This window comes from Manacus candei, unplaced genomic scaffold (assembly GCF_025592945.1).
Source record: "Manacus candei isolate 608988 ecotype Guabito, Panama unplaced genomic scaffold, ASM2559294v1 h1tg000083l, whole genome shotgun sequence".
NCBI lineage: Eukaryota > Metazoa > Chordata > Aves > Passeriformes > Pipridae > Manacus > Manacus candei.
In genome coordinates this window covers 1406126-1429555 of record NW_026138131.1, presented here as the reverse complement: position 1 = coordinate 1429555, position 23430 = coordinate 1406126, and the positions used below count along the sequence as shown (strand labels likewise).

Here is a 23430-nt window from a genome sequence, read left to right as displayed (position 1 = left end):
ATGTGTAACTAAGTCAATGCTATTTCTTATGTTATGTCTTTCTATTTGTTGTACGTGAAAATGTATATGTGGGGGAAAAAAAAAGGGAAAGTGGAACAGGCTGAATATATTTCATATTTCAAAATATTTCATTTTTTGATTATTTTTTAGGGGACAGATCTGCAGAGGAGTACAGATGCTGCTTTACAGGACTTAAACCTGAAAAATAGAGATGCAGATGTTTCCACCTTGATCTTGTGCACTCCCAATCAAGGAACTTTGCTACCTTATGAGAAATCTTTGGTTACATTGTGCTTTAGTCCAGAGTGAGTGAGTAGTACAAAGTAGATAAGAAAACACATACAACTTGATTGGTCTAAACTATTCTGTAATAGCTGTGTTGGAGAAAATAATTTTAAGTCAATGTGTCTGCAAATTTTTTTTCTCAATAACTTCTTATATATTTGTGTGTTAAAAGAAATTGCCTGGTGTGATCCTACAAATGAGAAAGCAAAGTTTGAAGTGATTCTATGATTCTGTGTTTTATAATACGTTAGGATGTATTTGGACCAAGAATTGGTTAAGCAGGTTTTGTGAAAACAGGAATTTTATTAGACTTTGCCATTTATTAACAACAAAGAGAGTGAAACATTTCAGAAAGCTGTCATTCCATTAACTCCTCCCCCCGCATCAAAATATAAAGGAACATCTCTTCTTGAATGAGGAAAAGAAAATGCACTCTTGCCATTTTCCCTTACTTAAACTCTAAATAAAGTCATTATTCTGCATGTAGTATTAGTTTAGAAAACTGTTGCAGACTGGAAGAGATATCAAATGGCTAGTAGTATAAGCACACAGATATTGATGAGCTTAAATTCATTACTATTTCCATTTTCTGAAAGGAAGAATAAAGATCATTTGTTTCAACTGTAGCTGACAGCAAAGAAGCCAGACTGGATGATGAAAAATATCTTGATTTTTTTTATTTTTTTTTTTGTGGATTGGGGTTTGGAGGTTTGGTTTTTTCCCCACCATCTAATTAGAGATTGTGACTCTTACAGAAAATTTAAAGGAGACTTTGAAGTGAATGACTCATCACTGAAACAAGATTATGTCCTGTTTCTGAGATTTGAAACTGTTGGGAATAGAGGTGGTTATCTGCAGGCCCTTGATGATGGTGCCATGTCAACCACAAGTATGTCATCAGAAATGTATAGTCACCATCAGAAATGTATATTTGGATGAGAAAACTGTATATCTTGATATATATTTTAAATTTTTTAAAAAATTTTTTTTCTTAAAAAAATTTCTATTTTTAAGGTCAATCTGCTTCTTTTGTTTGTTTATATCAATAAAAATAAATTGAAGTAACTTACACCTTTAATGCTTTAGCACCAAAACCTCTTCAAACAGTGACTAGAAAGAAGGGAATCATGTATGTCATGAATACACCTGCTACTAGTGAGCACCTAGAACTTAATCATAAATGTAAATATTGGGAAGGCATTAAATCCCCCTCCAACCATTTGCAAGTCACCAGCACTTTTATAATACCAGTTTTGTGCATTTTCAAGTGCATATTTGATCATCCTCAACTTCCTTAACGAGGGAATACATTATCTAACAGCCATTATAAATAAACATTGCTGCGTTACGTTTATAGAAAATTGCATTATAAATCCTATTTTTTTTTTTGCAATATTATTTTGTTTTTGTGACCATACAACTACAACATTATTTTTCTGTTTGTAAGCTAATAGGTGTGTGAGGGGTTTTGTTTGTTTAATTTTGTGTTTGTCTAATGCAGGGAATCATCCTCATCACGTGGACTTAGCTTTGACAGGTTCTGGGCTTCCTGTGATGGTAACTTTTAATCCAGGACCAGAAATTAATTTTATGGACTGTTATTTGGGTGAGCAAACAGAACTTCTGTGCACACTGAAAAATGAATCCGACTCCCTTCCAGTGACATTCCGCTTCCGCAAGGCCGCTCACTTTAATATTTCTCCTGAAAAAGGAAAAATCAAAAAAAATTCTGTAAAGGTAACTGTCTCTTTCTCTTAGGTTATGGAGCTATGCAGATTGTTTTACAGTGGCTAGCAGTGGAATTTCTTGTAAACCAGAACAATTTCATTTCAGTAGCAATGACTTTAATACCCGCCAAATAATTTTTTTTTCATTTTATAGGCTTTCTTAACATTTTTACCAGTACTCCAGGAAGCAACAAATGTTAGTTTTAATTTGGAAAAATAATTGTAGCACTCAAGGAACTTTGCAAATGTTTTTCCTATCTGTAATTACTTTTTTTTTGTATTTTACTGATTTGAGAAGATTGCTTCATACTCATATATTTTTCCACGATACTTTTAATTCCTTTCAGTAAATCACAAATATTCAAGTAAGATAACATTTCTTTTAATGGAAAAAGGTTTGCCAAATATGTGTTAAATATGGAGACATTTATAATTTCCCAAACCAGTAACTCAGGGTACAAGATGTAACAATTTATCTCAAAAATGAGCAAGTGAGACTTTGTTGTGTTCTAATGTGTAGCATTTTTATATCACCTTATATTGCTAATTTTTGTATGTCTGTTGGCATATTCTAAAAGCCCAGTTTTGAACACCTATCTTAGAGGTAAGTGTGGAGAGAAGGGACTCAATAACTCAATTATACAGGAATTACAAAAAATTTGACTCTTTGCTTTTCTGCCTCTTATGTCTCAGAATGAGTTTTCTTTTCCAGGATGTGATGATTTCATTTTCTCCACGTCAAATAGGAACATTTAAGATGAAGCAAATTATCGATATCATTGGTACAGGAGTAGATAAAAATAACTTGCATGATTTGAAGACAATATCCTTTCATCAGTTATATTTGAGCTTGACTGGAGTGTGCAAAGCTAAACGAAAAAGAATTCTACTCACAGTTAATCCTGGTAAGATGTTAAAAACATTAGTGAAAAGTGATAAAATGTTTTAAAAGTACATTTTTAGCATTTAAAAGAGGGGTTTTTTTTCTATTTTTAGTTTGTTTATAAAAAGTAAAAAGTCTTTGGGACTTCAAGGATGCTCAGTTGTATGACATATACATGTAAGAGTATAAAATAATGGCTAAAATAATGGTACCCTTCTCCCCCCCATTTTATCAAAAATTAAACTATTAAAGCATAAATTTTCATCATATGATTATTTAAATTTTATAAATCAGAAAACAAAAGCTTTGGTTTTTGGAAGTGATGCCATTAAACAGTGCTAATATGTTTCAGTAGTAAATTGAGAGATATGTCAAGCACAGAAAGATGGTAGGAAAGATAACAGGATGTTTAGTCATTAAAAGTTACTACTGCCAGATTAATTTACCAGTTAATACAGCCTGCTGCCTGTCTCATGTCCATTGGCTCTTTCCATCCTGTGAAGCCTGTGCCAGCATGAAGAATCTCTCAGGGTATGCAATAATTAGACTCTAAATTGTTCCTCATGTTCCTAACATGTCCCAGGAACAAGTTAAAGTAGATTTGACTAAGCCTGTCGCTAGCTTTTAAAACCAGTGATGGGAAATGTAGCTTTCCTTGGCATCACATGTATGGTGGCATCTGCAGGTAGTACCAGTGAACTGGTGCACGTGGTGTGTGTGTGTGCAGATAAGGAGGGGAACTTGAATACCTTTTAACTGACTGCTACCAGCTTGGATATGTACTTGCTAATGAGAACCAGGAAGGCAGTGCCCATTTTTTTCCATTGTGGGGAAGTAAAAATAGGAAGTTACTGGGAAGTCAGGATAAAATGAGGGGCAGCAGAGGGGCAGGTGCCGATTTCTTCACTCTCGTGACCAGGGACAGGGCTCATGGAAATTGGACGAAGCTGAGTTGGGGCGTTTAGGTTGGATATCAGGAAAAAATTTTTCACCCAGAGGGTGGTTGGGCACTAGAACAGGCACCCCAGGGAAATGGTCACAGCATCAAGCCTGACACAATTCAGTAAGTGTTTGGACAATACTTCTCAGGCATCTGAGAATCTGTTGGGATTCTTGGGTGTCCTGTGCAGGGCCAGCAGTTGGACTAGATCATCCTTGTGGGTCCCTTCCAACTCATCATATTTCCATGATTCCACAATTATTTGTACAAGTACCAGAATGGTTGATAAGCCAGTGGACATTCCTGCTACTTTCAGGAATGTATTTCAAGTCTATGGCTATCAGGATTTGAGAAGAAACTGAAGTTTGGCAGTTTCTAGGTTTTATTGTTGAAATCCAGGACTCCTTCAGTTTTCTTGCTTCAGAAACACAATTAAAAGAAGTGTTTTGTTTTTTTTAATCAAAGATTTAATGTAGTATTCAAGTTTTTCAGGTTTTCTATATGCTCTTGTCTACCATTTGCTCTGTAAATGTCCCCATTCTGATCCTGTCTGCAGATTCATAGAGAGCTTATGAAGGATATTTACTCTTTAGGCTACTGATAGCTGTGTTTTGCTTTTAAGCCTCATTAAAGTGTGGAGGAAAAGTTTATTTTTTTCAGATCCTTATATAGATGGGTCTGTATCTTCCTGTTGTCTTCTCCCTGTGAATGAGCGTGTGTGATTGTGTCTCTGAATTCAGTTGAAGACAGGGGAGAGACTGGAATGAAACTTCTTGCAAACTGTGCCTCCCTGGGCAGTGAAAGTTGTAATCTCTCCAATGGTTTAGAGGATGGAAAGTAGCTTTTGATTTTCTTAGGGTTTTTTTTATAACCATTTTGGAGTAAAGTAAGGCTGAAGTAGGTAAAACAAAAATATTTAATGATCAATTTTTTTTTTTTTTGCAAGTGAGGGAGGAAAGGGCAGTTGAAGTATGGATTTATTTATTTATAGGGCTGTTTTAAATGTATGTATTTAAGGAGAGGTGAGCAAACCCATGGCCTAGTTTCTGCTGTAATTTTTCTCTTTGACATTAATATATATGTGTTTTTATAAAATTAGAGTGAAAAATATCTGAGCAGTCTTTTTAGTTGTGATAGCTTGGGAGTTCTTTGTCAAAAATCATGCCTGTGTTTGCAGCCCTTAAGAAAAGCTTTAGGACACCACGAACAGGATTATGATGGAGGCAGCTCTGAGTGCTGATCATGTGCCTGTGCAAGACAAAGTGTCACAACTGGACAGGGCAGTGCTTTGAGCTCTGATATTTGTTTGTGTGATCAAGGCCAAGGGAGGCAGTGAGCTGTTGGTATGATGTGAATGCCTTCTTCCCTCTGAGGAAAACACATTGGGATGGGTGACTGATTGTTGCACTGCTGGGTGGACCAGTGCAAATCAGAAATATTTTCTAATACTTTGAATTTTGCTTTAAAAATATTAGTTTAAGTTCACGTTTTATTTGAATTTTAAGGTTTAACACCAGTGATTTCTAATGCAACTGGACAGTTTGTAGTTGATGGCACAGAAGAGTGCCCTGATGCAGCACGTGGGGCAATACAGTGCACTGATGCACCACCTGTGGCAATGCTTAAATCAAACCAAACACGAATTCATACCCACCGGATAAACAGGAATTGTAAGGATGATGCACTTATAGCTTTCCCTAATGATCGTGCAACCAGTGTTAGGCCTGGTGAATGGGATAAAAAGTACAGGTAAAAATTATGTGAATCTGATATTTAAACCTACACATTTATATATAGAGCATGTAGTAGATCAAGATTTGTTACTCGCTGGGTTTTTTTTGCACTGAAAGTTCTTTAAAATTCAGTGCATTTATGAGTCTCTTGCACATAAATTTCTTAAGTTGCTTTTCTTACATGAAATGTAGCTATTACAGTTGCAATATTTCATTTTTATGGTTGCCTGTACAAGGTCAAATATTAATAATCAGCTGTGATAAAAAGAATGTTTGCAATGAAATATATATCTATCAAGATCAATATGTTTTCTTTCTAACAAGACGCAGAATCATTTTACACACGTAGTGAAACTACAATTCTCTTTAAATATTTAGGACTATTTTCACGAAGACTGAGAGATATAATTTCATAGATCCAGAATTTGCTTATACTGACTCTGAACAACAGTCAATAAGAGCACATAAGAAATACTATGATGACTTCATTTCCAGTTTAAGACAGCGTCGTTTAGAGAAAGATGCTGCCAGGTAAGACTTTTTTTGAAGGATAAATGAGTACTTTGGGTTCACATGCAAATTATGTCTGTATATGTGCAGAATTAGCCTAGTGGCACCAATTATATCCCTAAATTTGTCCCATGCTGAAATTCTTATGTTCTTGGGACCTTCATTTATAGTGCATGCAAAACCCGGTTTTGTTCATTTAGGCATGTAGAGATAATTTCCTGGGTGAAATGGAGGGATAGAGGCATGGCAGTTGAAATTGAACTTAAAATAAATAAACATGAAAAATTTTAAGAAGAGTTGGTTATGGTTGATAGAAAGAAAACCATAACATTGATTGTTTTGGATTCCTTCTTTTTATATTATAAATATGTATTTCCAACTAGGATGTCTAGCTCACCCTGAGTGATAGATTTAGTATGTAAATTATTATATATTCTGTGGAATGAAACAGATACAATCCTCCAATCTTACTGGTCATCTAGCCTTACCTTAGAGTAAATTCTCACTTTATGAATTTGTATATTTGATTGGTATGCTGGGGAGCAAAATCATGGAAAAGCAGCACTGACAGCTCTGCTACTTTTACAAAGTTTTATTTAAAAGAAGAAAAATCTGTAAATCCTCTAAAGCAAGATAAATAATACTTTGAGACTGTTAAGTTGGTAAGCTCCATTATTGAAAAATTTGTAGTGCCATTGGATTATTCTTGTAATCTCAATTTACCGTGCTCTGTGTATACATGATTCAGACAAGGCCTGCAGAGCTGGATTTATTTTATTTTTCTGCATGCAGGTGATGTATGGTGTTTTTGAAAGGAACTGGTGTTGTGTAGTGTGACCTGTTGTTTATATGACCATTAACACATGTGTTCAAGGTATACTGCATGAGGAGCAAGAACAGAAAGGAAAATTTAAAAGTTATCAGATACATTTTAGTTCTACTATTAAATATAGTAATAATTTTCTTGATACAAAAGTAGGAATATTTGATAAAAACATCTATGTAAGATCTCTAGACATTTCAAGTCTTTTAGTTGCAGGTTAAGTTGATTTATTGGAATTGAACTTTGACCAAAAATGTAATTGCTGCGAAAATTACGCTGTAATTGGTCCAACTTAGAGATACACCATTAAAAGATGCTTTGTAATCTTGGCAGTTGCTAACTTTTAAGTGCTTGATTTTACAACTTAATTGCTCTTTAAGAGATATTTTAGGCATTATCTCATTTGTATTTTTGTAACCATAACATGTTCAATCTATTTAAGAAAGCAGTTGGCACAAATGTGCAACATTTGTGCAAGGGCATAAATGTTAGTCTTTGTCTAAACAAAAGAAAAAAAAGAATTTTCAAGGTATTCTCTATACTTGAAAGTTTTTTAAATAATGGAACATTCTTACTTAAAGTATATTTAATGTGTAGATCATAGAATACTCAAACTTTTAGATTTCCATATTCCTTTTTTTTCCCCCCTTCCCTGTAGGCAGTTTGATATGTATAATGATCCTGTAAGCATAGGAATCAAACCAGGTGAAGGGCTTAAGTCACCAAACATCTCAATCACAGATTTTCCCATGGAGAAGCTACGGTTGAAAAAGCCTCCTTTAAATGATGATTGCCTATTAACTAGTCGAAAATTGGCAACAATTACATCCACACCTACAAATAAAGAAGTAAGTTAAATGCTTGAGTAGCAATGTGAGCATAATGTGTTTACCACATTAAAAAAGCATAAGAATTTTGATCCTGCTCTGAGAGGTGTCTTGTGCTTATCACAGACTTGGAGTTGGCTTAGTCCTGTGCCATCTTCTACCCAGGAGAAGGAAGATTGTAGTCTAACTTTGACACACAAGCAGCTTCATCAAATATTCATTGGTAAGATTTTTAATGTCGTTGCTAAATGCATGTAGTTCCTATAAAAACAGTTATTTATGGTAACACAATTTACGATTATAATTGTTCACCCTAAATAGAAAATAGTTTAATTTGGTGGTAGCTTGATGTCTACAGTAGTGTTTAACTAAAGCTTTGTGCTTCTCAGAAAATACTGAGATGTGATTAGATATGAACATGTAGAAGAAGAGTTTTCTTTGAAGACTGCTCATACCACAAGCCATTACAGAGAAATCATCACAGCATAGTATGAGGGTTGTTCTCACCCTTATGCCTTGTTATTGGATAGTATCTGGACCAGCATTAATATCAACAAGATTCATGGCAGTGCTCAGAATGTTTCTGGGAATTAACAGTGAACATTGATACCCCCTAAAAGTAAAACTTCTTCAGGATCCTCCTTCAAAATAATTTCAGCAGAGTGCTCTGCCATGGGGAAAAATTCCTTGTAAAGCCTGTGAGGGACTCATCTATTAACATTTGGTACTACTATAGGTCTGTTTTAAGGTCAACTTTTCTTCAGTAAAATTATTTAGCAACAAAATGAAATTTTTCAGTAATTTCTGGGCTTTTTATTTATTATTTTCAATCAAGATAGAACTTGCATAGATACTGATATACTTGGGGAATGGTAGAGTAAGATAAACATAATAGAAAAAGTACTGAGGGTTTTGTAAGATGTTTGATTAGTGCCATGAGCACTGAAGTTTACAGACCAGCCTAAAAATTAGTGATAGCAGTAAGTTAAGTAGTGAAATAATTCTGTGACCATCAAATGACATGAATTATTAAAGCAAGTGGTCACACATTAGGGAGCAAATCAATAGGTTAAGTATATAAACTGTCAGTGAATTGCTGCTTGTCTATTCATTTAAATATCTGCTTAAAAAAAAAGAAGTATTTGTGGTTATTATTGCTTTTCCTATTTTAATAGCTGGCTAAAAAATAGGAATTTTTTAACCAATAGCACAATTAAGAAATAAATGTTGCTGGCTTTTGAACTGTACTACTGAAAACATTCATGGAACATGCATGGTATTTACTTCCAGATTTTAAGGAGAATTTGTTCTGCTACGAGACTTTTGTAGCTGACTAATTTTGTAATTTGAGTAACTAAAATGTTTTGATCATAATATTTTAGTAGTTATGTTTACTTACATTAACTTTTTTTATTGAAGATCTTATTTCTTATATATTTCAGGTCCTTCTACTATAGATTTTGGTGATGTCTGTGTGTATTCTACAACAACCAAAGAACTGTACATCATCAATAACTTGTTAGTCCATATATGGATACAAATTGAGATTGAAATTGAGGAATTGCAGGAGACATCTCCATTGTCTCAAGTGGTACCTCCTCTTACAAAGACTCATGTTCCAATTGTATTTGAGACAATCACTCCTGGAAGCTTTAAAAGGTAAGGTTTTTTTATTTGTCTTGATTTACACATTTTCTTGGTAGTAGTACAATATAAAAAAATCACTGACTGGTTTAAACAAAGTGTAATGATAATTGTTGATGGTGTGCACTCATTTATTTGCAATAATTAATGATGATTCTTAATTATTTTTTAATTAATAATTGCATCAGTCCAATAATTAATGTAGTTTTATGTTGCAAAATTTTCCAAAGAAAAACATGTCCTGTGGAAAACCCATATAACTACAGGTATATCAGGGAAGAAAGTTTGCTGTGACAGTGTATTTGCTAGGATAAATTTTTATGGAAAATACCGTGCTCTTTCCAGCATAGTGTTCATCACTGCATCTATGCTAAGATCTTTTGATGCAGCTCATGGGAAAATGTATAGGCAAACTATATCTGTTTTCCAGCCCTCTGGTATGAACTCTCACTTTACTGATGTTGTTAAAATGACTGTATGAGGCTGATCATCCTTTGGGATGACCATCACTTTTGGCATGATTTAAGTAGCATGCAAAACAAGCACAATATTTTTTCTCTTGTCAGTCTTTGTTGTGTGTTCACACTCAATTCTTTTGTTAAATATTTTCTTGCTAATGGTTATATTTCACATAAATTTTACTCCAACATAATAAATGCATAAAAATATTGAGAAATATATATTTTTATGTTGCAGATCTTTTGCTTACAAGATAAACAACCAACACCCTGGGCATGTGCTGGTAGTTGCAAATGCTGTGCCTATTGAACTTGAGCTGTCTACAAGGGAACTGATTTTAAATCCTGTTCCTGGGTGCCTAGCAGGGACAGAGTTTAGAGCAACCGTCAGGGTCTGCAATCCCAGAAACCATCCAGCTGCATTTATTTGGAAACCTGTGATTACAGATAGAAAACCTGCATTTTCTATACGGCCTGCCAGAGGTATACTATGCAAATACAGTGTGTGTGTATGTGTCTTAAATGTCAATGGTGTTAAATAAAACAAACATTTACCTGATGCTATATACTGTATTTTTAGACTTAGATCAATGTATCCCAAAAGTAGAATCAGATCACAGTGTTATTATGACAGCAGCACTCCCTGTATAAGCCCTACCCTGAATACATTCATGAGACTTTAGGTTTTACCTTCTTTCCTTTGGAAAAATAGCATTCTGCAGGAGTATGTTGGATCTCTGTTATTAAAGAAGTAACTGCTGACTGAATTGGCATTACACAGTTCAGTCAAGATTTGACTTGGTGTGTTCTGATTCTTCAGAGAAGATATTTCTGCTAATACAAGTTCAGACTCCAAGCAAGAAAATGTATATGGTCTTTTCCAAAGTTGTTGTTCTACAAGAAGGATAGTCTGTTCTTTTATTTTTATTTTTAATGTTGACTATTAAATTAATTCATGGCTAAAAAACACCAGTGAACTTTGAGTGTGTTTTAATGCAGGATACTAATAAACCAATTATGCAATTGTCATGAGAATTCAGAAACTAATTTTACTTATTTCATCATACTGTTCAACACCTAAGAAATGTAGGCTTAGTCTTCAGTAATAGGAGGTCATTTCACTTTAATGTACTTAAGTTATTTCTAATTATACAATGAAATTTGATAATTGCACATGTGTATGCTATAATATGTAAATTATGTACATGTATTTAGGGCTTGTGGAGGCCTATAGTGATCTGGAGTGTGAAGTTGTTTGGCGTTCAGGGTTCAACTCTCCAGAAGAAGGAGAATTCATCTTGTGTGTGCGCAAAGGAAATGAAATTAAGTTGAAATGTTTTGCAAAGGTAATAATTTATACAGCAGCTCTAGAGAAGAAAAATGCATTTTTTTTAAAGCAAGTGATGTCTTAAATATATTTATATTATCATGTATTAAAAATATTTTCATATGGCTTCTATTTGACGTGTTTAACAAAAAAATATGCTACAAAGACATGATGGAGAAGGCAAGGAAAAGACAATTTGCCTTTTTCTTGCTTTTGATGATATACTTATTTTGGCATCATAGCTTAGTGGTTCTTATATATTATGAGGTAATTACTGATTTTGACTTGCTTAGTTTAAACAAATGTTGAGAGGTGATATGACAGTTCTTTAGATATATATTAATGGGGTAAAAATCAAAGTGTGTGTGGGAAGGTGTATTTCAGAGTTTCAGGGTAACAACAGGCTCTAGTGTAATTTTGTACTGTTATTTGAACATGGTATTTGAGAATCAATGTTCTGGATAGTCTTCTAAGCAGTGACATTCACCTTAGGTTAGTCATTTGTTCTCTTACATTACATGCTAGGGAGTAAGAAAGTTGTCTTTTTCTTTTCACTGTATTCTATTGGCTACATGCTCTAGGACTTCCATTGGGAGCCAAGAAAACTTTACCCTTCTTTTTGATGAGCCTGTTTTCATTTTTGGTTTTTTTTTTTTTGTTTTTGTTTTTTTTTTTTGTTTTTGTTTTTTTTTTTTTTTTTGTTTTGTTTTGTTTTGTTTTTTTTGTTTTTGTTTTCCAGTAGGTTTTAAATTTTTTTTCTTCCTCTTGTTTTGAAGCCTTGGAAATTGCCATATGTAAACCAGGATGTGTATAAATTAGAATATTGGCATTTCTACTGCTATTAATATCTCTGAAGTATCTTGTTCTGATCACACATTTGAAATTAATGGAGCTTGTGCTGTTAAGTTTAATTAAAAGATTTTTATTTGTCTTGAAGTTAGACCAGAAATATCTGTGGGGTTGGGTCTGTTTAATTTGAATCTAGATGAGTTTGGTACATTGATTAAATCTTGTCTCACATTTAAGCTTTGTTTATCTATCTGAATACTTGTAATTTATGCATTTTTACAAGTATATTAGCTCTTGATGTAATAAAAAATAGGCTGAATTATTTATTTGTACTTAGAAATATGTTATAGAGTTCACCTGTTTTATCTTTTTTTTCTTTGTTAATAGCTTGGTGCTACTAAAGTTCAGTTTGTGACACAAAATATATCCTTCATTCATAGTCCAATGGGTTTGTCTACTTGTAAGACAGCCATTCTTCAAAACACAGGACGCAACCATGCATACTTCCAAGTAAGCTAAAACTATTTCTAGCACATTTAATTCCTTGAGGTGAAGAGCAGAAGGGAGTTTGTTTTATCAGATCATGTTATGGTGTTGTGTTCTCAGTTATTAAATATGCACCTACTTAAGTTTTTGTCTGGTTTTCTGAAGAAACAAGACAAATGTGAACAGGAATTCTGTCCCTCTGTGAAATGTGAGGGACCAACAGATGATTCTGGCAGCTTCATGAGAACCAATAGTGAGGGTGGAACCCCATACTGGTGTACTGGTGGAAAGACAGTTACAGCCTGGATGTTTCCAGATGCTGACACACAGAGCAAACTGGCTGGTCACCCTATCCATGCTGCCTGCCCAGCCAGTGCATCCCAGACCAGTCACAGCACATGATTACTTTGCTAGGCTAACATCTGAGAGGAAGATGGGTTGTGTGATGAATTGGATATGGGATGAGATGGATGCCAGAATGGGTAAAGACATGATACAGAACTAATAGGAAACTTAACCTCATTAATTCTCCTGATCACAGGATAATTGCTGTATTTATTTTGTGAAGCAAAATAATTTTTATTGAAATCCTAAGAGTTTTTGTTTCTTCAGTATAATGATACTAAGAAACATTTTATTTTGATTCGTACCATATTTCTCTGTTTATCAACTGAGCGTCAAATAACAAGTATTGTTACTACACTCTTGGAGGCTGGGCCTGAAAGAATAAAATCAGCATAGCCAGTAAGGCAAAAAAATATACCCAGGCTTTTTAGCCTCCACAATTATTCTTAAGCCAAGAGATGCCTGGTTGGTCTTGGTCATTATCACTTTTCAAAGCTACACTTTAAAAAGTTTTCTGTTTGGAGTGCATTAGAAGAGAACAAATTCTATTTTGTCTTTACTAACTGTGGGTAAACTGAATATTTACTTCTCATATTATTACTGAGCTGTAGAGGATTGGGTTTCTGTGTCCTATCTTCTTACTGTGAATGTCAAAAAAGAAGTGATGAATTTATTTGTCACTGAAAAAAAATTATGTAGAATGTTTTGAAGACTTGCTGGATAGCAAGTGTTAATTTTAATAGTTTAATGAAAACAACCTGAAAACCAGAATGATAAGTTTCCAGTTGGTGGGCAAAGAGTAATTCATAGTAGAAACTGAGAGTCATCTTTAGAAATCTGCTATTTTATTTTGTTAACCTGCATTTTCCCCCAAACTTCTAAGTCCAAATTAGCATTATGTGCTATGAAGGTTCTCCTTGTAAGAATATAAAAACTTTAAGATGGATATATTGGTATAAATAAAACAACACCCACCAAAACAAACAAACCCAAACACCTTTTTCAGTCCGTTTCTTGTTTGTGTTTGCGAAGGTTCGTGATCCAAACCCGGTGCCTGGAATGACCATCACCCCCTCACAAGGAGTGCTGCCTGTGGGAGGCACCACTGATCTCAAAATCTCCTTCACTCCAAATACAAACATGACTTTTGATAAGAATGTGGAGGTACTCAAAACTGGAAGGACTTTGTCTTTTGAGTGTTAAGCTGTGTGTTCATGTATGTACATTTTTACGTATCTTGTGGATTTTATCTCCAGTGTTCTAACACTTTTCAAGGTATTCCTGCAGGAGATGATAACTGCTATAACCTATTCTGTTGTTTTGTCTCAGTCCTGCTAAGAAATATCAAAACAGCCTCTCAGTTTGAGCTGATTCATGCTATACTACTGACAAGCTGTTGAAACTAACATAGGAAATAATATAGACATATTGCAGTTTTGGTAATTCATAGAGGGGAAGGATTGGAATACTCCAGTGTCTTTCATTTCTTTACTTCTTTTTGTGGTCTTTTCAGAGATGGATCTTCTAGTAGATTTGATTTGATAATAGGCATACAATAAGCATTTAATCATATTTTGTTTTCTATGTACCTACTTCCTGAGTTTGTCCTTGTTCAGATAAGTGAGGTTGGGAAAAAGGATGCTATCAAGGGCTTGAGCTTTGTTACTTTTTCTGACACTGATCTTGGATTCGCCATCTTGTGTGCCTGCATATATTATGCTTGTTAAACCTAGTATCTATTTATTTTTTCAATTTTTACAACAGATCTAGCATTCCTCAGAACAATTGTATCTACTTGCTACCAGCACCTCTGTCAAGCAGTTGTGTCATAGTATACATTCCACTCCTCACAGCTGCTGGATACAGCTTTCTCCTATTGGAAAAAACATGCTCATTCTAGTAATACAGCCTCCTGCAACATTATTTTTATCTGCAGAAGCAGGGAGGACTGGTCTTTCTTAAAACTTTGGGTTGGTTTTTTTAGTTTGTTTGTCTGGTTTTGTGTTTTTAATTGACAGCCAAATCTATCCCTGATGTGGAATGACACAAAGATATGATTTGAAGCCACATAACACTGGAATCTGTTAACATATGTTCTAGAAAACAAAGGCATGTTTTTTACCTCCTCATATTTCCATAGCAGAAATGCATTATATTATAAAAGCAGAGTTATTTTCATATTTTCATTACAATTTATACTGAATGTCTCTCTCCACTCTGTATCTGTGGGGGTAGGGTTGCTTTGTTTTTTTGTGTTAAACTTTTTTTCATGTAATTGTGAAAGATTTGGTGAGATAGTTCTGTTAAAATGACCTTGTCAGCAATCTCACTGTTGTCCATTCTCTTAGGTAGAAGTGCGAAGTGCAGGAGCACAAGTGCTTAGGGTTAATGGATTTGTAGAGGTCGCTGAAATAAGCATGAGTGTGGTAAGTATGAGGAAATTGTAGCAATTGGTAAGATTGATTAAGTGTTTTGCTTTATCTAGGTGTCAAAGTGGCTCCTCCCTACTTCATATTTGTCATTTTTTTCCTATACTAACTTCCCGAGAGAATCATCAAGGAGAACTTAGGAAGAGATATTACAAACCAAATGTACATATAACAGTTGCACTAAATGATAGCTGACAGCTTTAGCTTTTGAACTTGTTAAAAGGGAGAAGTTTTCTTAAGCTAGTTATAGCAAAGAGCGAAATAAAGGAAAAAATAATCCATTGATCTGTTTACTGAATGATGAAAACTTTCCTGATGGTGTAACTGGACTTAATATTGAATTCTAAACTCTTGTACTTTGTGTCCTAAAAAGATTTTAATGATATGGGTTATGCAAGACTATTGATTAACCAGTACTGTTATTGTGTTATAAATTGTGGATCTTGCACAGTGTGCTGGTTTAAAAGCTAACCAGCAGGGGGAATGAACCCAACTCAAAGGAGAGATTATAAGTCAGAATAACAATTTATTAAAATAATACAGTAAGTACAATAATACAAACAAACAATTGGTCTCAACCCACAAAAACCCAAATGTGTAACCCAGTACCCTGGGGCCTGAACAAAGTGGTGTTCCTTGGGCCCTGTTTGAGTCCAAAGTAAAGGGAGAGGGGAAGAACCTGCTGGTGGGAGAGCTGCTGCAGTCTGGCCAGAACTGGTGATCGCAGTCCAGTGGTGGTCTAAGTCTGGTTGAGAGCGATGAGATGCAGCCGTCCTCTGGATCCCACGAGTGGGTTGAAAAATGTTCCAAAACTCCAAGATTATATATCCTCCAGTTCAGGCAGGAATGCTTGGTACTCTCCTCAGGGCGGGGAGTTCACAAAGGGTGTGAGGACAGAAACATCCTCCTATCTCACAGGCCTCTTAACACCTAGTTTATAGCCTGAGGAGTCAGGCTCTATGGGCAGAAGGTGCGAATAGTCTATTGACAACAATAGTCTAGTTTCTGGGAAATGACATGGAAGGCTATAGAATACAGTTTTGGGTTACACCCACCATGCTCTATGGGCAGAGGGTGCGAATAGTCTATTGACAACAATAGTCTAGTTTCTGGGAAATGACATGGAAGGCTATAGAATACAGTTTTGGGTTACACCCACCATGATGAACTGATCTCAGCTGTCCTAACTAGGACATTATCCACCCCTTATTCTATGCCATCCATGTCATGCCCAAATTAACTCCCTTTAAAAACTATATCCCTTTAAAACTATATACATCTATCTATCTATCTATCTATCTATCTATATATATACAATGAAACATTACAGACCATTCTCACTCAAAATTAGGTCCCCTTGTGGTACACAACGTGTCTCCCCATCTTTTTGCATCACCCACCACGTGGAACCAGGTCCCTGAGCAAAAACAATCCCTCGGATGGGTTTGCCTTTGCTTGAGGTGGGACTAATCCAAACAGTCTTCCCTAACATTCCTCTCATATGTACCACGGGGACTTTATCTCCATCTACAGTATGCAAAAGTTCTGATTGGGCAGGGCCAGCTCGATTGATGGAACCTCTGGTGTTGACCAACCAGGTGGCCTTTGCTAAATGCAGCTCCCAGTGTTTGAGAGTCTCCCCACACAGTGCCTTCAGAGTGGTTTTCAGCAGTCCGTTGCACCGCTCAACTTTTCCAGCAGCTGGTGCATGGTAGGGGATATGATACACCCACTCAATGCCGTGCTCTTTGGCCCAGGTGTCTACGAGGCCATTCTTGAAATGGGTCCCATTATCAGACTCAATTCTCTCCGGGGTGCCGTGTCGCCACAGGACTTGTTTTTCAAGGCCCAGGATGGTATTCCGGGCAGTGGCATGAGGCACGGGGTATGTCTCCAACCATCCAGTGCTTCCTTCTACCATGGTCAGTACGTAGTGCTTACCCTGGCGGGTTTTGGGGAGCGTGATGTAGTCAACTTGCCAGGCTTCCCCATACCTGTACTTTGACCACCGTCCACCATACCATAGAGGCTTCACCCGCTTGGCCTGCTTGATGGCAGCACATGTCTCACAGTCATGGATGACCTGTGAGACAATGTCCTTGGTTAAGTCCACCCCTCGGTCACGAGCCCATCTGTATGTTGCATCTCTCCCCTGGTGACCGGAGGCGTCATGGGCCCATCGAGCCAGAAATAATTCTCCTTTGTGCTGCCAATCCAGATCTACCTGAGAGACTTTAATCCTGGCAGCTCGGTCCGCCTGCTCGTTGTTACAATGCTCCTCATTAGCCCGTTTCTTGCCTACATGAGCGTCTACGTGACGGACCTTCACACTCAGCTTCTCTACCCGGCCAGCGATGTCCTGCCACATCTCCGCCGCCCAGATGGGTTTCCCTTGGCGCTGCCAGTTGGCCTTTTTCCATCGCTCCAGCCATCCCCACAGAGCATTGGCCACCATCCATGAGTCAGTGTAGAGATAGAGTCTTGGCCACTTCTCTCGTTCAGCTATATCCAAAGCCAACTGAACGGCTTTAAGCTCTGCAAACTGACTTGACCCACCTTGTCCTTCGGTCGCTTCTGCAACTCGCCGTGTGGGACTCCATACAGCTGCCTTCCATTTTCGGTTTGTCCCTACAATGCGGCAGGAGCCATCCGTGAAGAGCACATATCGCCTTTCATCTGCTGGTAGCTTGTCATATGGTGGGGCCTCCTCAGCACGTGTCACCTTCTCCTCCTCTTCTTCAGAGGATAGTCCGAAACTCTCACCTTCGGGCCAATTGGTGATAATTTCCAGAATCCCAGGGCGATTAGGATTCCCTATCCGGGTTCGCTGCGTGATCAGAGCCATCCACTTACTCCATGTGGCATCGGTGGCATGATGTGTGGAAGGAACTCTTCCCTTGAACATCCAGCCCAGCACTGGTAGTCGGGGTGCCAGGAGGAGCTGCGCTTCGGTGCCGATTACTTCTGAGGCAGCTCGAACTCCTTCATAGGCAGCCAGGATCTCTTTCTCAGTTGGTGTATAGCTGGCTTCAGATCCTTTGTATCCCCGACTCCAGAATCCCAGCGGTCGTCCTCGGGTCTCCCCAGGCACTTTCTGCCAGAGGCTCCAAGAAGGGCCATTCTCCCCGGCTGCGGTGTAGAGCACGTTCTTCACGTCCTGTCCTGTCCTTACTGGCCCAAGGGCTACTGCATGGGCAATCTCCTGTTTAATTTGTTCAAAGGCTTGTTGTTGTTCGGGGCCCCACTGGAAATCATTTTTCTTCCGTGTCACAAGGTAGAGAGGGCTTACAATCTGACTATACTCGGGGATATGCATCCTCCAAAAGCCCACAGCGCCTAGGAAAGCCTGTGTTTCCTTCTTGCTGGTTGGTGGGGACATGGCTGCTATTTTGTTAATCACCTCCATTGGAATTAGACGGCGTCCATCTTGCCACTTCACTCCTAGGAACTGAATTTCCTGAGCAGGTCCCTTGACCTTACTCCATTTAATGGCAAAACCGGCTCTTAGGAGAATCTGGATTATCTTCTCTCCTTTCTCGAAGACTTCGCCCGCTGTGTTCCCCCATACAATGATGTCATCAATGTACTGTAGGTGCTCTGGAGCCTCACCCTTTTCCAGTGCAGTCTGGATCAGTCCATGGCAAATGCTGGGACTGTGTTTCCACCCCTGAGGCAGTCGATTCCAGGTGTACTGCACACCTCTCCAAGTGAAAGCAAATTGTGGTCTGCACTCCACTGCCAAAGGAATGGAGAAAAAGGCATTGGCTATGTCAATGGTGGCATACCACTTGGCTTCCTTGGACTCCAACTCGTACTGGAGCTCCAGCATGTCCGGCACAGCAGCACTCAGGGGTGGTGTGACTTCATTGAGCCCACGGTAATCCACCGTCAGCCTCCACTCTCCGCTGGACTTACGCACTGGCCATATAGGGCTATTAAAGGGTGAGCGAGTCTTGCTGACCACCCCCTGGGTCTCCAGTTCACGGATCATTCTATGTATAGGGGTCACAGAGTCTCGGTCGGTGCGGTATTGCCGACGGTGCACTGTTGCTGTGGCTATCGGTACCAATTGTTCTTCAACCTTCAGCAGTCCCACAGCAGAGGGGTCCTCTGAGAGACCAGGCAAGGTGTTCAACTGTCTAATTTCCTCCGTCTCCACAGCAGCTATGCCAAAAGCCCAACGAAGTCCTTTTGGGTCTTTGAAATACCCACTCCTCAGGTAATCTATGCCAAGGATACACGGGGCCTCTGGACCAGTCACGATGGGGTGTCTGTGCCATTCCTTCCCAGTCAGGCTCACTTCAGCTTCCAGTACAGTCAGCTGCTGGGATCCCCCTGTCACCCCAGAAATGGAGATGGATTCTGCCCCTACGTATCTTGATGGCATTAATGTACATTGTGCGCCAGTGTCCACTAAAGCCTTATATCTTTGTGGCTCTGATGTGCCAGGCCACCGAATCCACACAGTCCAATAGACTCGATTGTCCCTCTCCTCTACCTGGCTAGAGGCAGGGCACCCCTAGTCCTGGTCATGGTACTCATTGTGCTCTTCTTGTGGGTATGACCTGGAGGTCCCTTCAAGAGGATCAGACGTATCATCATTCCTGTACCGTCTGGAGTCTTGCCCACGAGAGACTGGAGCAACGTTCACCCTTGAAGAGTTCTTTATGGTATTTGTTCCTCTTTTCAGTTCACGTACCCGGGCTGCTAAGGAAGAGGTGGGTTTCCCATCCCACTTCCTCATATCTTCTCCGTGCTCACGGAGGTAAAACCATAGATCGCCACGTGGAGTGTACCTTCTCTCCTTAGCTGGGGGGCGCTGGCTCCTGATAGCAGAGACTCTTGTTTGCCCTGGTGAGATATGGGAAATCCCTTCCTTAATTTCTTCTCTTAGCTTCTGGTGTCCCTCTTCAATTTTCTCTTCTAGGCTTCGGACGTGTTCAGCCAGTTTGGTTTCCACAGATGAGACGTGGGCTCGTAATGGGGCGGTGACAGTGTCTTCATAAATCCTGAGTTTGCTAACCAATGCTCCCACCTTGTCCTCTCCCTCCCTCCATTGCAGCGTTGCTAAGTAGCGGGAATACATTTCTGGCCCGAGTCGTGCAAACTTTAACCACATTTGGGAGGTGCACTGTACGCCATCTGGACTCTTAGGGAATCTTTCATCCTCTGAAAAGATTATCTCCAGTACAGCTAACTCCCTTAAGCACCGGATACCTTGTTCCATCGTGTTCCACTGTCCTTGCTGTATGTGGAGGTCCTCCTTGTAAAGGTATCTCTCCCTCACACTGGACAACAGTCGCCGCCAGAGGCTGAGAGTTTCCTGCCTCCTTCCAATCCCCTGATCAATGACTACATCTCGAGACAGGGATCCCAGCTGTCTGGCTTCACTCCCATCTAGGATCGTATCGTTAGCTGCGGCATCCCAGATTCGGAGCAGCCAGGTCAGAATGGACTCATTTGCCTGTCGTGTGAACTCTCTCCGGAGCTCACGTAGCTCACCCAGGGACAGGGACCGAGTGATTATTTCTGGCTCTGTCTCCTCCGGTGGATGTGAAGGTCCCGCCTCTTCGTCATCATTTGCTATGCGAACTGATTTAGTCTTTGATTTCCTTTTCTGGACAGGGGCGACTGCTATTGGTTTTGCTTGTTCTTCTGGCTCCTCGATGGTTTGTGTGGACACGGTGCTGGTTGGTTCATTTCTTTCTCCCTCTGACTCAGCTGTGGTTTGGGTGGACGTGGTGTCTGCGGATTTGGTCCTTCTCTCCTCACCCTGACAGTGCTGTATCATGTCAAGCAGTGCCCGGTAGGCAGTGGCCAGGGCCCAGCAGGTTGCTGTGAGCTGGCCATCTCTGGAGCTGCCAGAGCATTTTTCCTTCACCAGTCTTATCATGCTAACAGGATCCTGCAGTTGTTCAGGGGTAAATTTCCAGATCATTGGAGGAGAAAACTTTTCCAAATACTGGCTGATGTCCTCCCACTTCCCGTGCCACTCAGCATTATCTGCTCCCAGGGCAGGTGTCCAACCAACCTCCCTAAAAGGCACTTTTCTGACCCTAAACATGGTGTACACAGTACAGAGCAGACAGAGCAACACTAACAATAACATTATGCTGTCCTTAACATCAAAAGGGAACTCAATATTTTCAAAAACTGTTTTAGCAGGTCTGAAGGGGAAGAAGGAGGTGGGAGGCTGGAAACCATCCACCCCTGTTCCCCCAAAAAGCTGGGTACGATTTTTAATGAGGCCCCAGAGGTAGCAACCCAAACCAGGACAGGCAAACAGGACTGAATACACATTTACAATGAAACTCATTGCTTCTGATGTTAGAATGACATAAACATAATATACTAATAAAGCAATTTGGATCCCTCTCCCTGGTCTTAAAGAGAGCATCAAAACAGGCAAATAATACGCCATCTGTGGAAATATGAACAGGCTCAAATACAACATCCATGTGAGTGCATCAAACAACATGGTGATCAGGGAGTTTCTATATTCAAATAGACAAATGCTTCAAATGAAATTGTGATTCTGACTTCTCTCTCTCTGCCCGACGTTTGGGCGCCAAAATGTGCTGGTTTAAAAGCTAACCAGCAGGGGGAATGAACCCAACTCAAAGGAGAGATTATAAGTCAGAATAACAATTTATTAAAATAATACAGTAAGTACAATAATACAAACAAACAATTGGTCTCAACCCACAAAAACCCAAATGTGTAACCCAGTACCCTGGGGCCTGAACAAAGTGGTGTTCCTTGGGCCCTGTTTGAGTCCAAAGTAAAGGGAGAGGGGAAGAACCTGCTGGTGGGAGAGCTGCTGCAGTCTGGCCAGAACTGGTGATCGCAGTCCAGTGGTGGTCTAAGTCTGGTTGAGAGCGATGAGATGCAGCCGTCCTCTGGATCCCACGAGTGGGTTGAAAAATGTTCCAAAACTCCAAGATTATATATCCTCCAGTTCAGGCAGGAATGCTTGGTACTCTCCTCAGGGCGGGGAGTTCACAAAGGGTGTGAGGACAGAAACATCCTCCTATCTCACAGGCCTCTTAACACCTAGTTTATAGCCTGAGGAGTCAGGCTCTATGGGCAGAAGGTGCGAATAGTCTATTGACAACAATAGTCTAGTTTCTGGGAAATGACATGGAAGGCTATAGAATACAGTTTTGGGTTACACCCACCATGCTCTATGGGCAGAGGGTGCGAATAGTCTATTGACAACAATAGTCTAGTTTCTGGGAAATGACATGGAAGGCTATAGAATACAGTTTTGGGTTACACCCACCATGATGAACTGATCTCAGCTGTCCTAACTAGGACACACAGTTATATTTTTTCACATTATATTCAGTTATAAACTTGACTTCACAGTGGTTTGACCCATTTTTCTTTAAACTTACAGGAGCGAGTGGACTTTGGTGGCGTTTATGTTGGTGCTACAAGTTCAATTCCATTTTTGCTGCAGAACAAAGGACAATCACGTACCAGAGTGGAGTTTGATTTTTCTAAGAATAAGGATTTTAAACTGGATACTAATGACCATTCAGGTATTTGCCTTTGCTGTATCAGAATTTTTGTTAAATAAAGAATGGGTAATACTAAGGGAAAATCTGTCAGGCTATTTCTGGTAGACAAATTTTCTCAGATGAGAAAACCTAAAGCAATTATTTTAAAAGCGTTGCTTAATATAAATTAAGAGGAGACATTTTGGTTTGCCTGCAAAATGACATTTGCCAAAAAAAAGTATTTGCAAAATATCAGGTTGCCTGTAGGTTTTTTCCCCTTTTTTTCTGCTATAGTTGCTAACGTATAACAAATAAAAACGTTTGAGTACCCTCTCACCAGTTAAAATAAAAAAAAAAAAAAGAAAATCCAAACAAACAAAGCCAAACAACTATATTCATTTCCTATTCATGGACTCATGCCCACTGTTTTGACAATGTTTACCCTTCAATTAATTCACCATCAGTATAAGTCCAGACTTTTCTTTTTCCTGAAGGCACAGTGTCTGCAGGTTAATCACAGGACCTCTGTTCTACACAATGCCCAACTCAGAATGACATTGGGCCAATATGTGGAATGTTATTGCTATTCTTTTTTTCTTGGTAGGACTAGTGCAGATTCTTATCCTTTACTTGTTGTACTACAACCCTTTCCTACTTCAGTCATGGCATCTCCTTTGCTGTTCCAACATCATTATTCACAAGATAATTTTGCAGCTTGAGCC

The 23430-nt window shown here is 38.8% G+C and overlaps 1 protein-coding gene across 4 annotated transcripts in view; it reads left to right on the top strand.

Annotated features, from left to right (window-relative positions):
* Positions 1–23430, top strand: part of CFAP47 (cilia and flagella associated protein 47) — a 287854-nt gene that overhangs the window by 11635 nt on the left and 252789 nt on the right. For all 4 annotated transcript variants that reach the window (XR_007908382.1, XM_051811713.1, XM_051811714.1 and 1 more), the window contains exons 6-20: positions 151–305; positions 1041–1174; positions 1787–2022; positions 2725–2917; positions 5341–5584; positions 5947–6099; positions 7560–7749; positions 7855–7951; positions 9171–9387; positions 10069–10313; positions 11046–11176; positions 12334–12456; positions 13810–13941; positions 15126–15203; positions 22606–22750. Coding sequence is in view for 3 of the 4 variants with exons in the window: in XM_051811713.1 (XP_051667673.1) it covers positions 151–305; positions 1041–1174; positions 1787–2022; positions 2725–2917; positions 5341–5584; positions 5947–6099; positions 7560–7749; positions 7855–7951; positions 9171–9387; positions 10069–10313; positions 11046–11176; positions 12334–12456; positions 13810–13941; positions 15126–15203; positions 22606–22750 (2473 nt within the window). In the remaining variant the exon portion in view is untranslated. The remainder of the gene's footprint in view (positions 1–150; positions 306–1040; positions 1175–1786; positions 2023–2724; positions 2918–5340; positions 5585–5946; positions 6100–7559; positions 7750–7854; positions 7952–9170; positions 9388–10068; positions 10314–11045; positions 11177–12333; positions 12457–13809; positions 13942–15125; positions 15204–22605; positions 22751–23430) is intronic.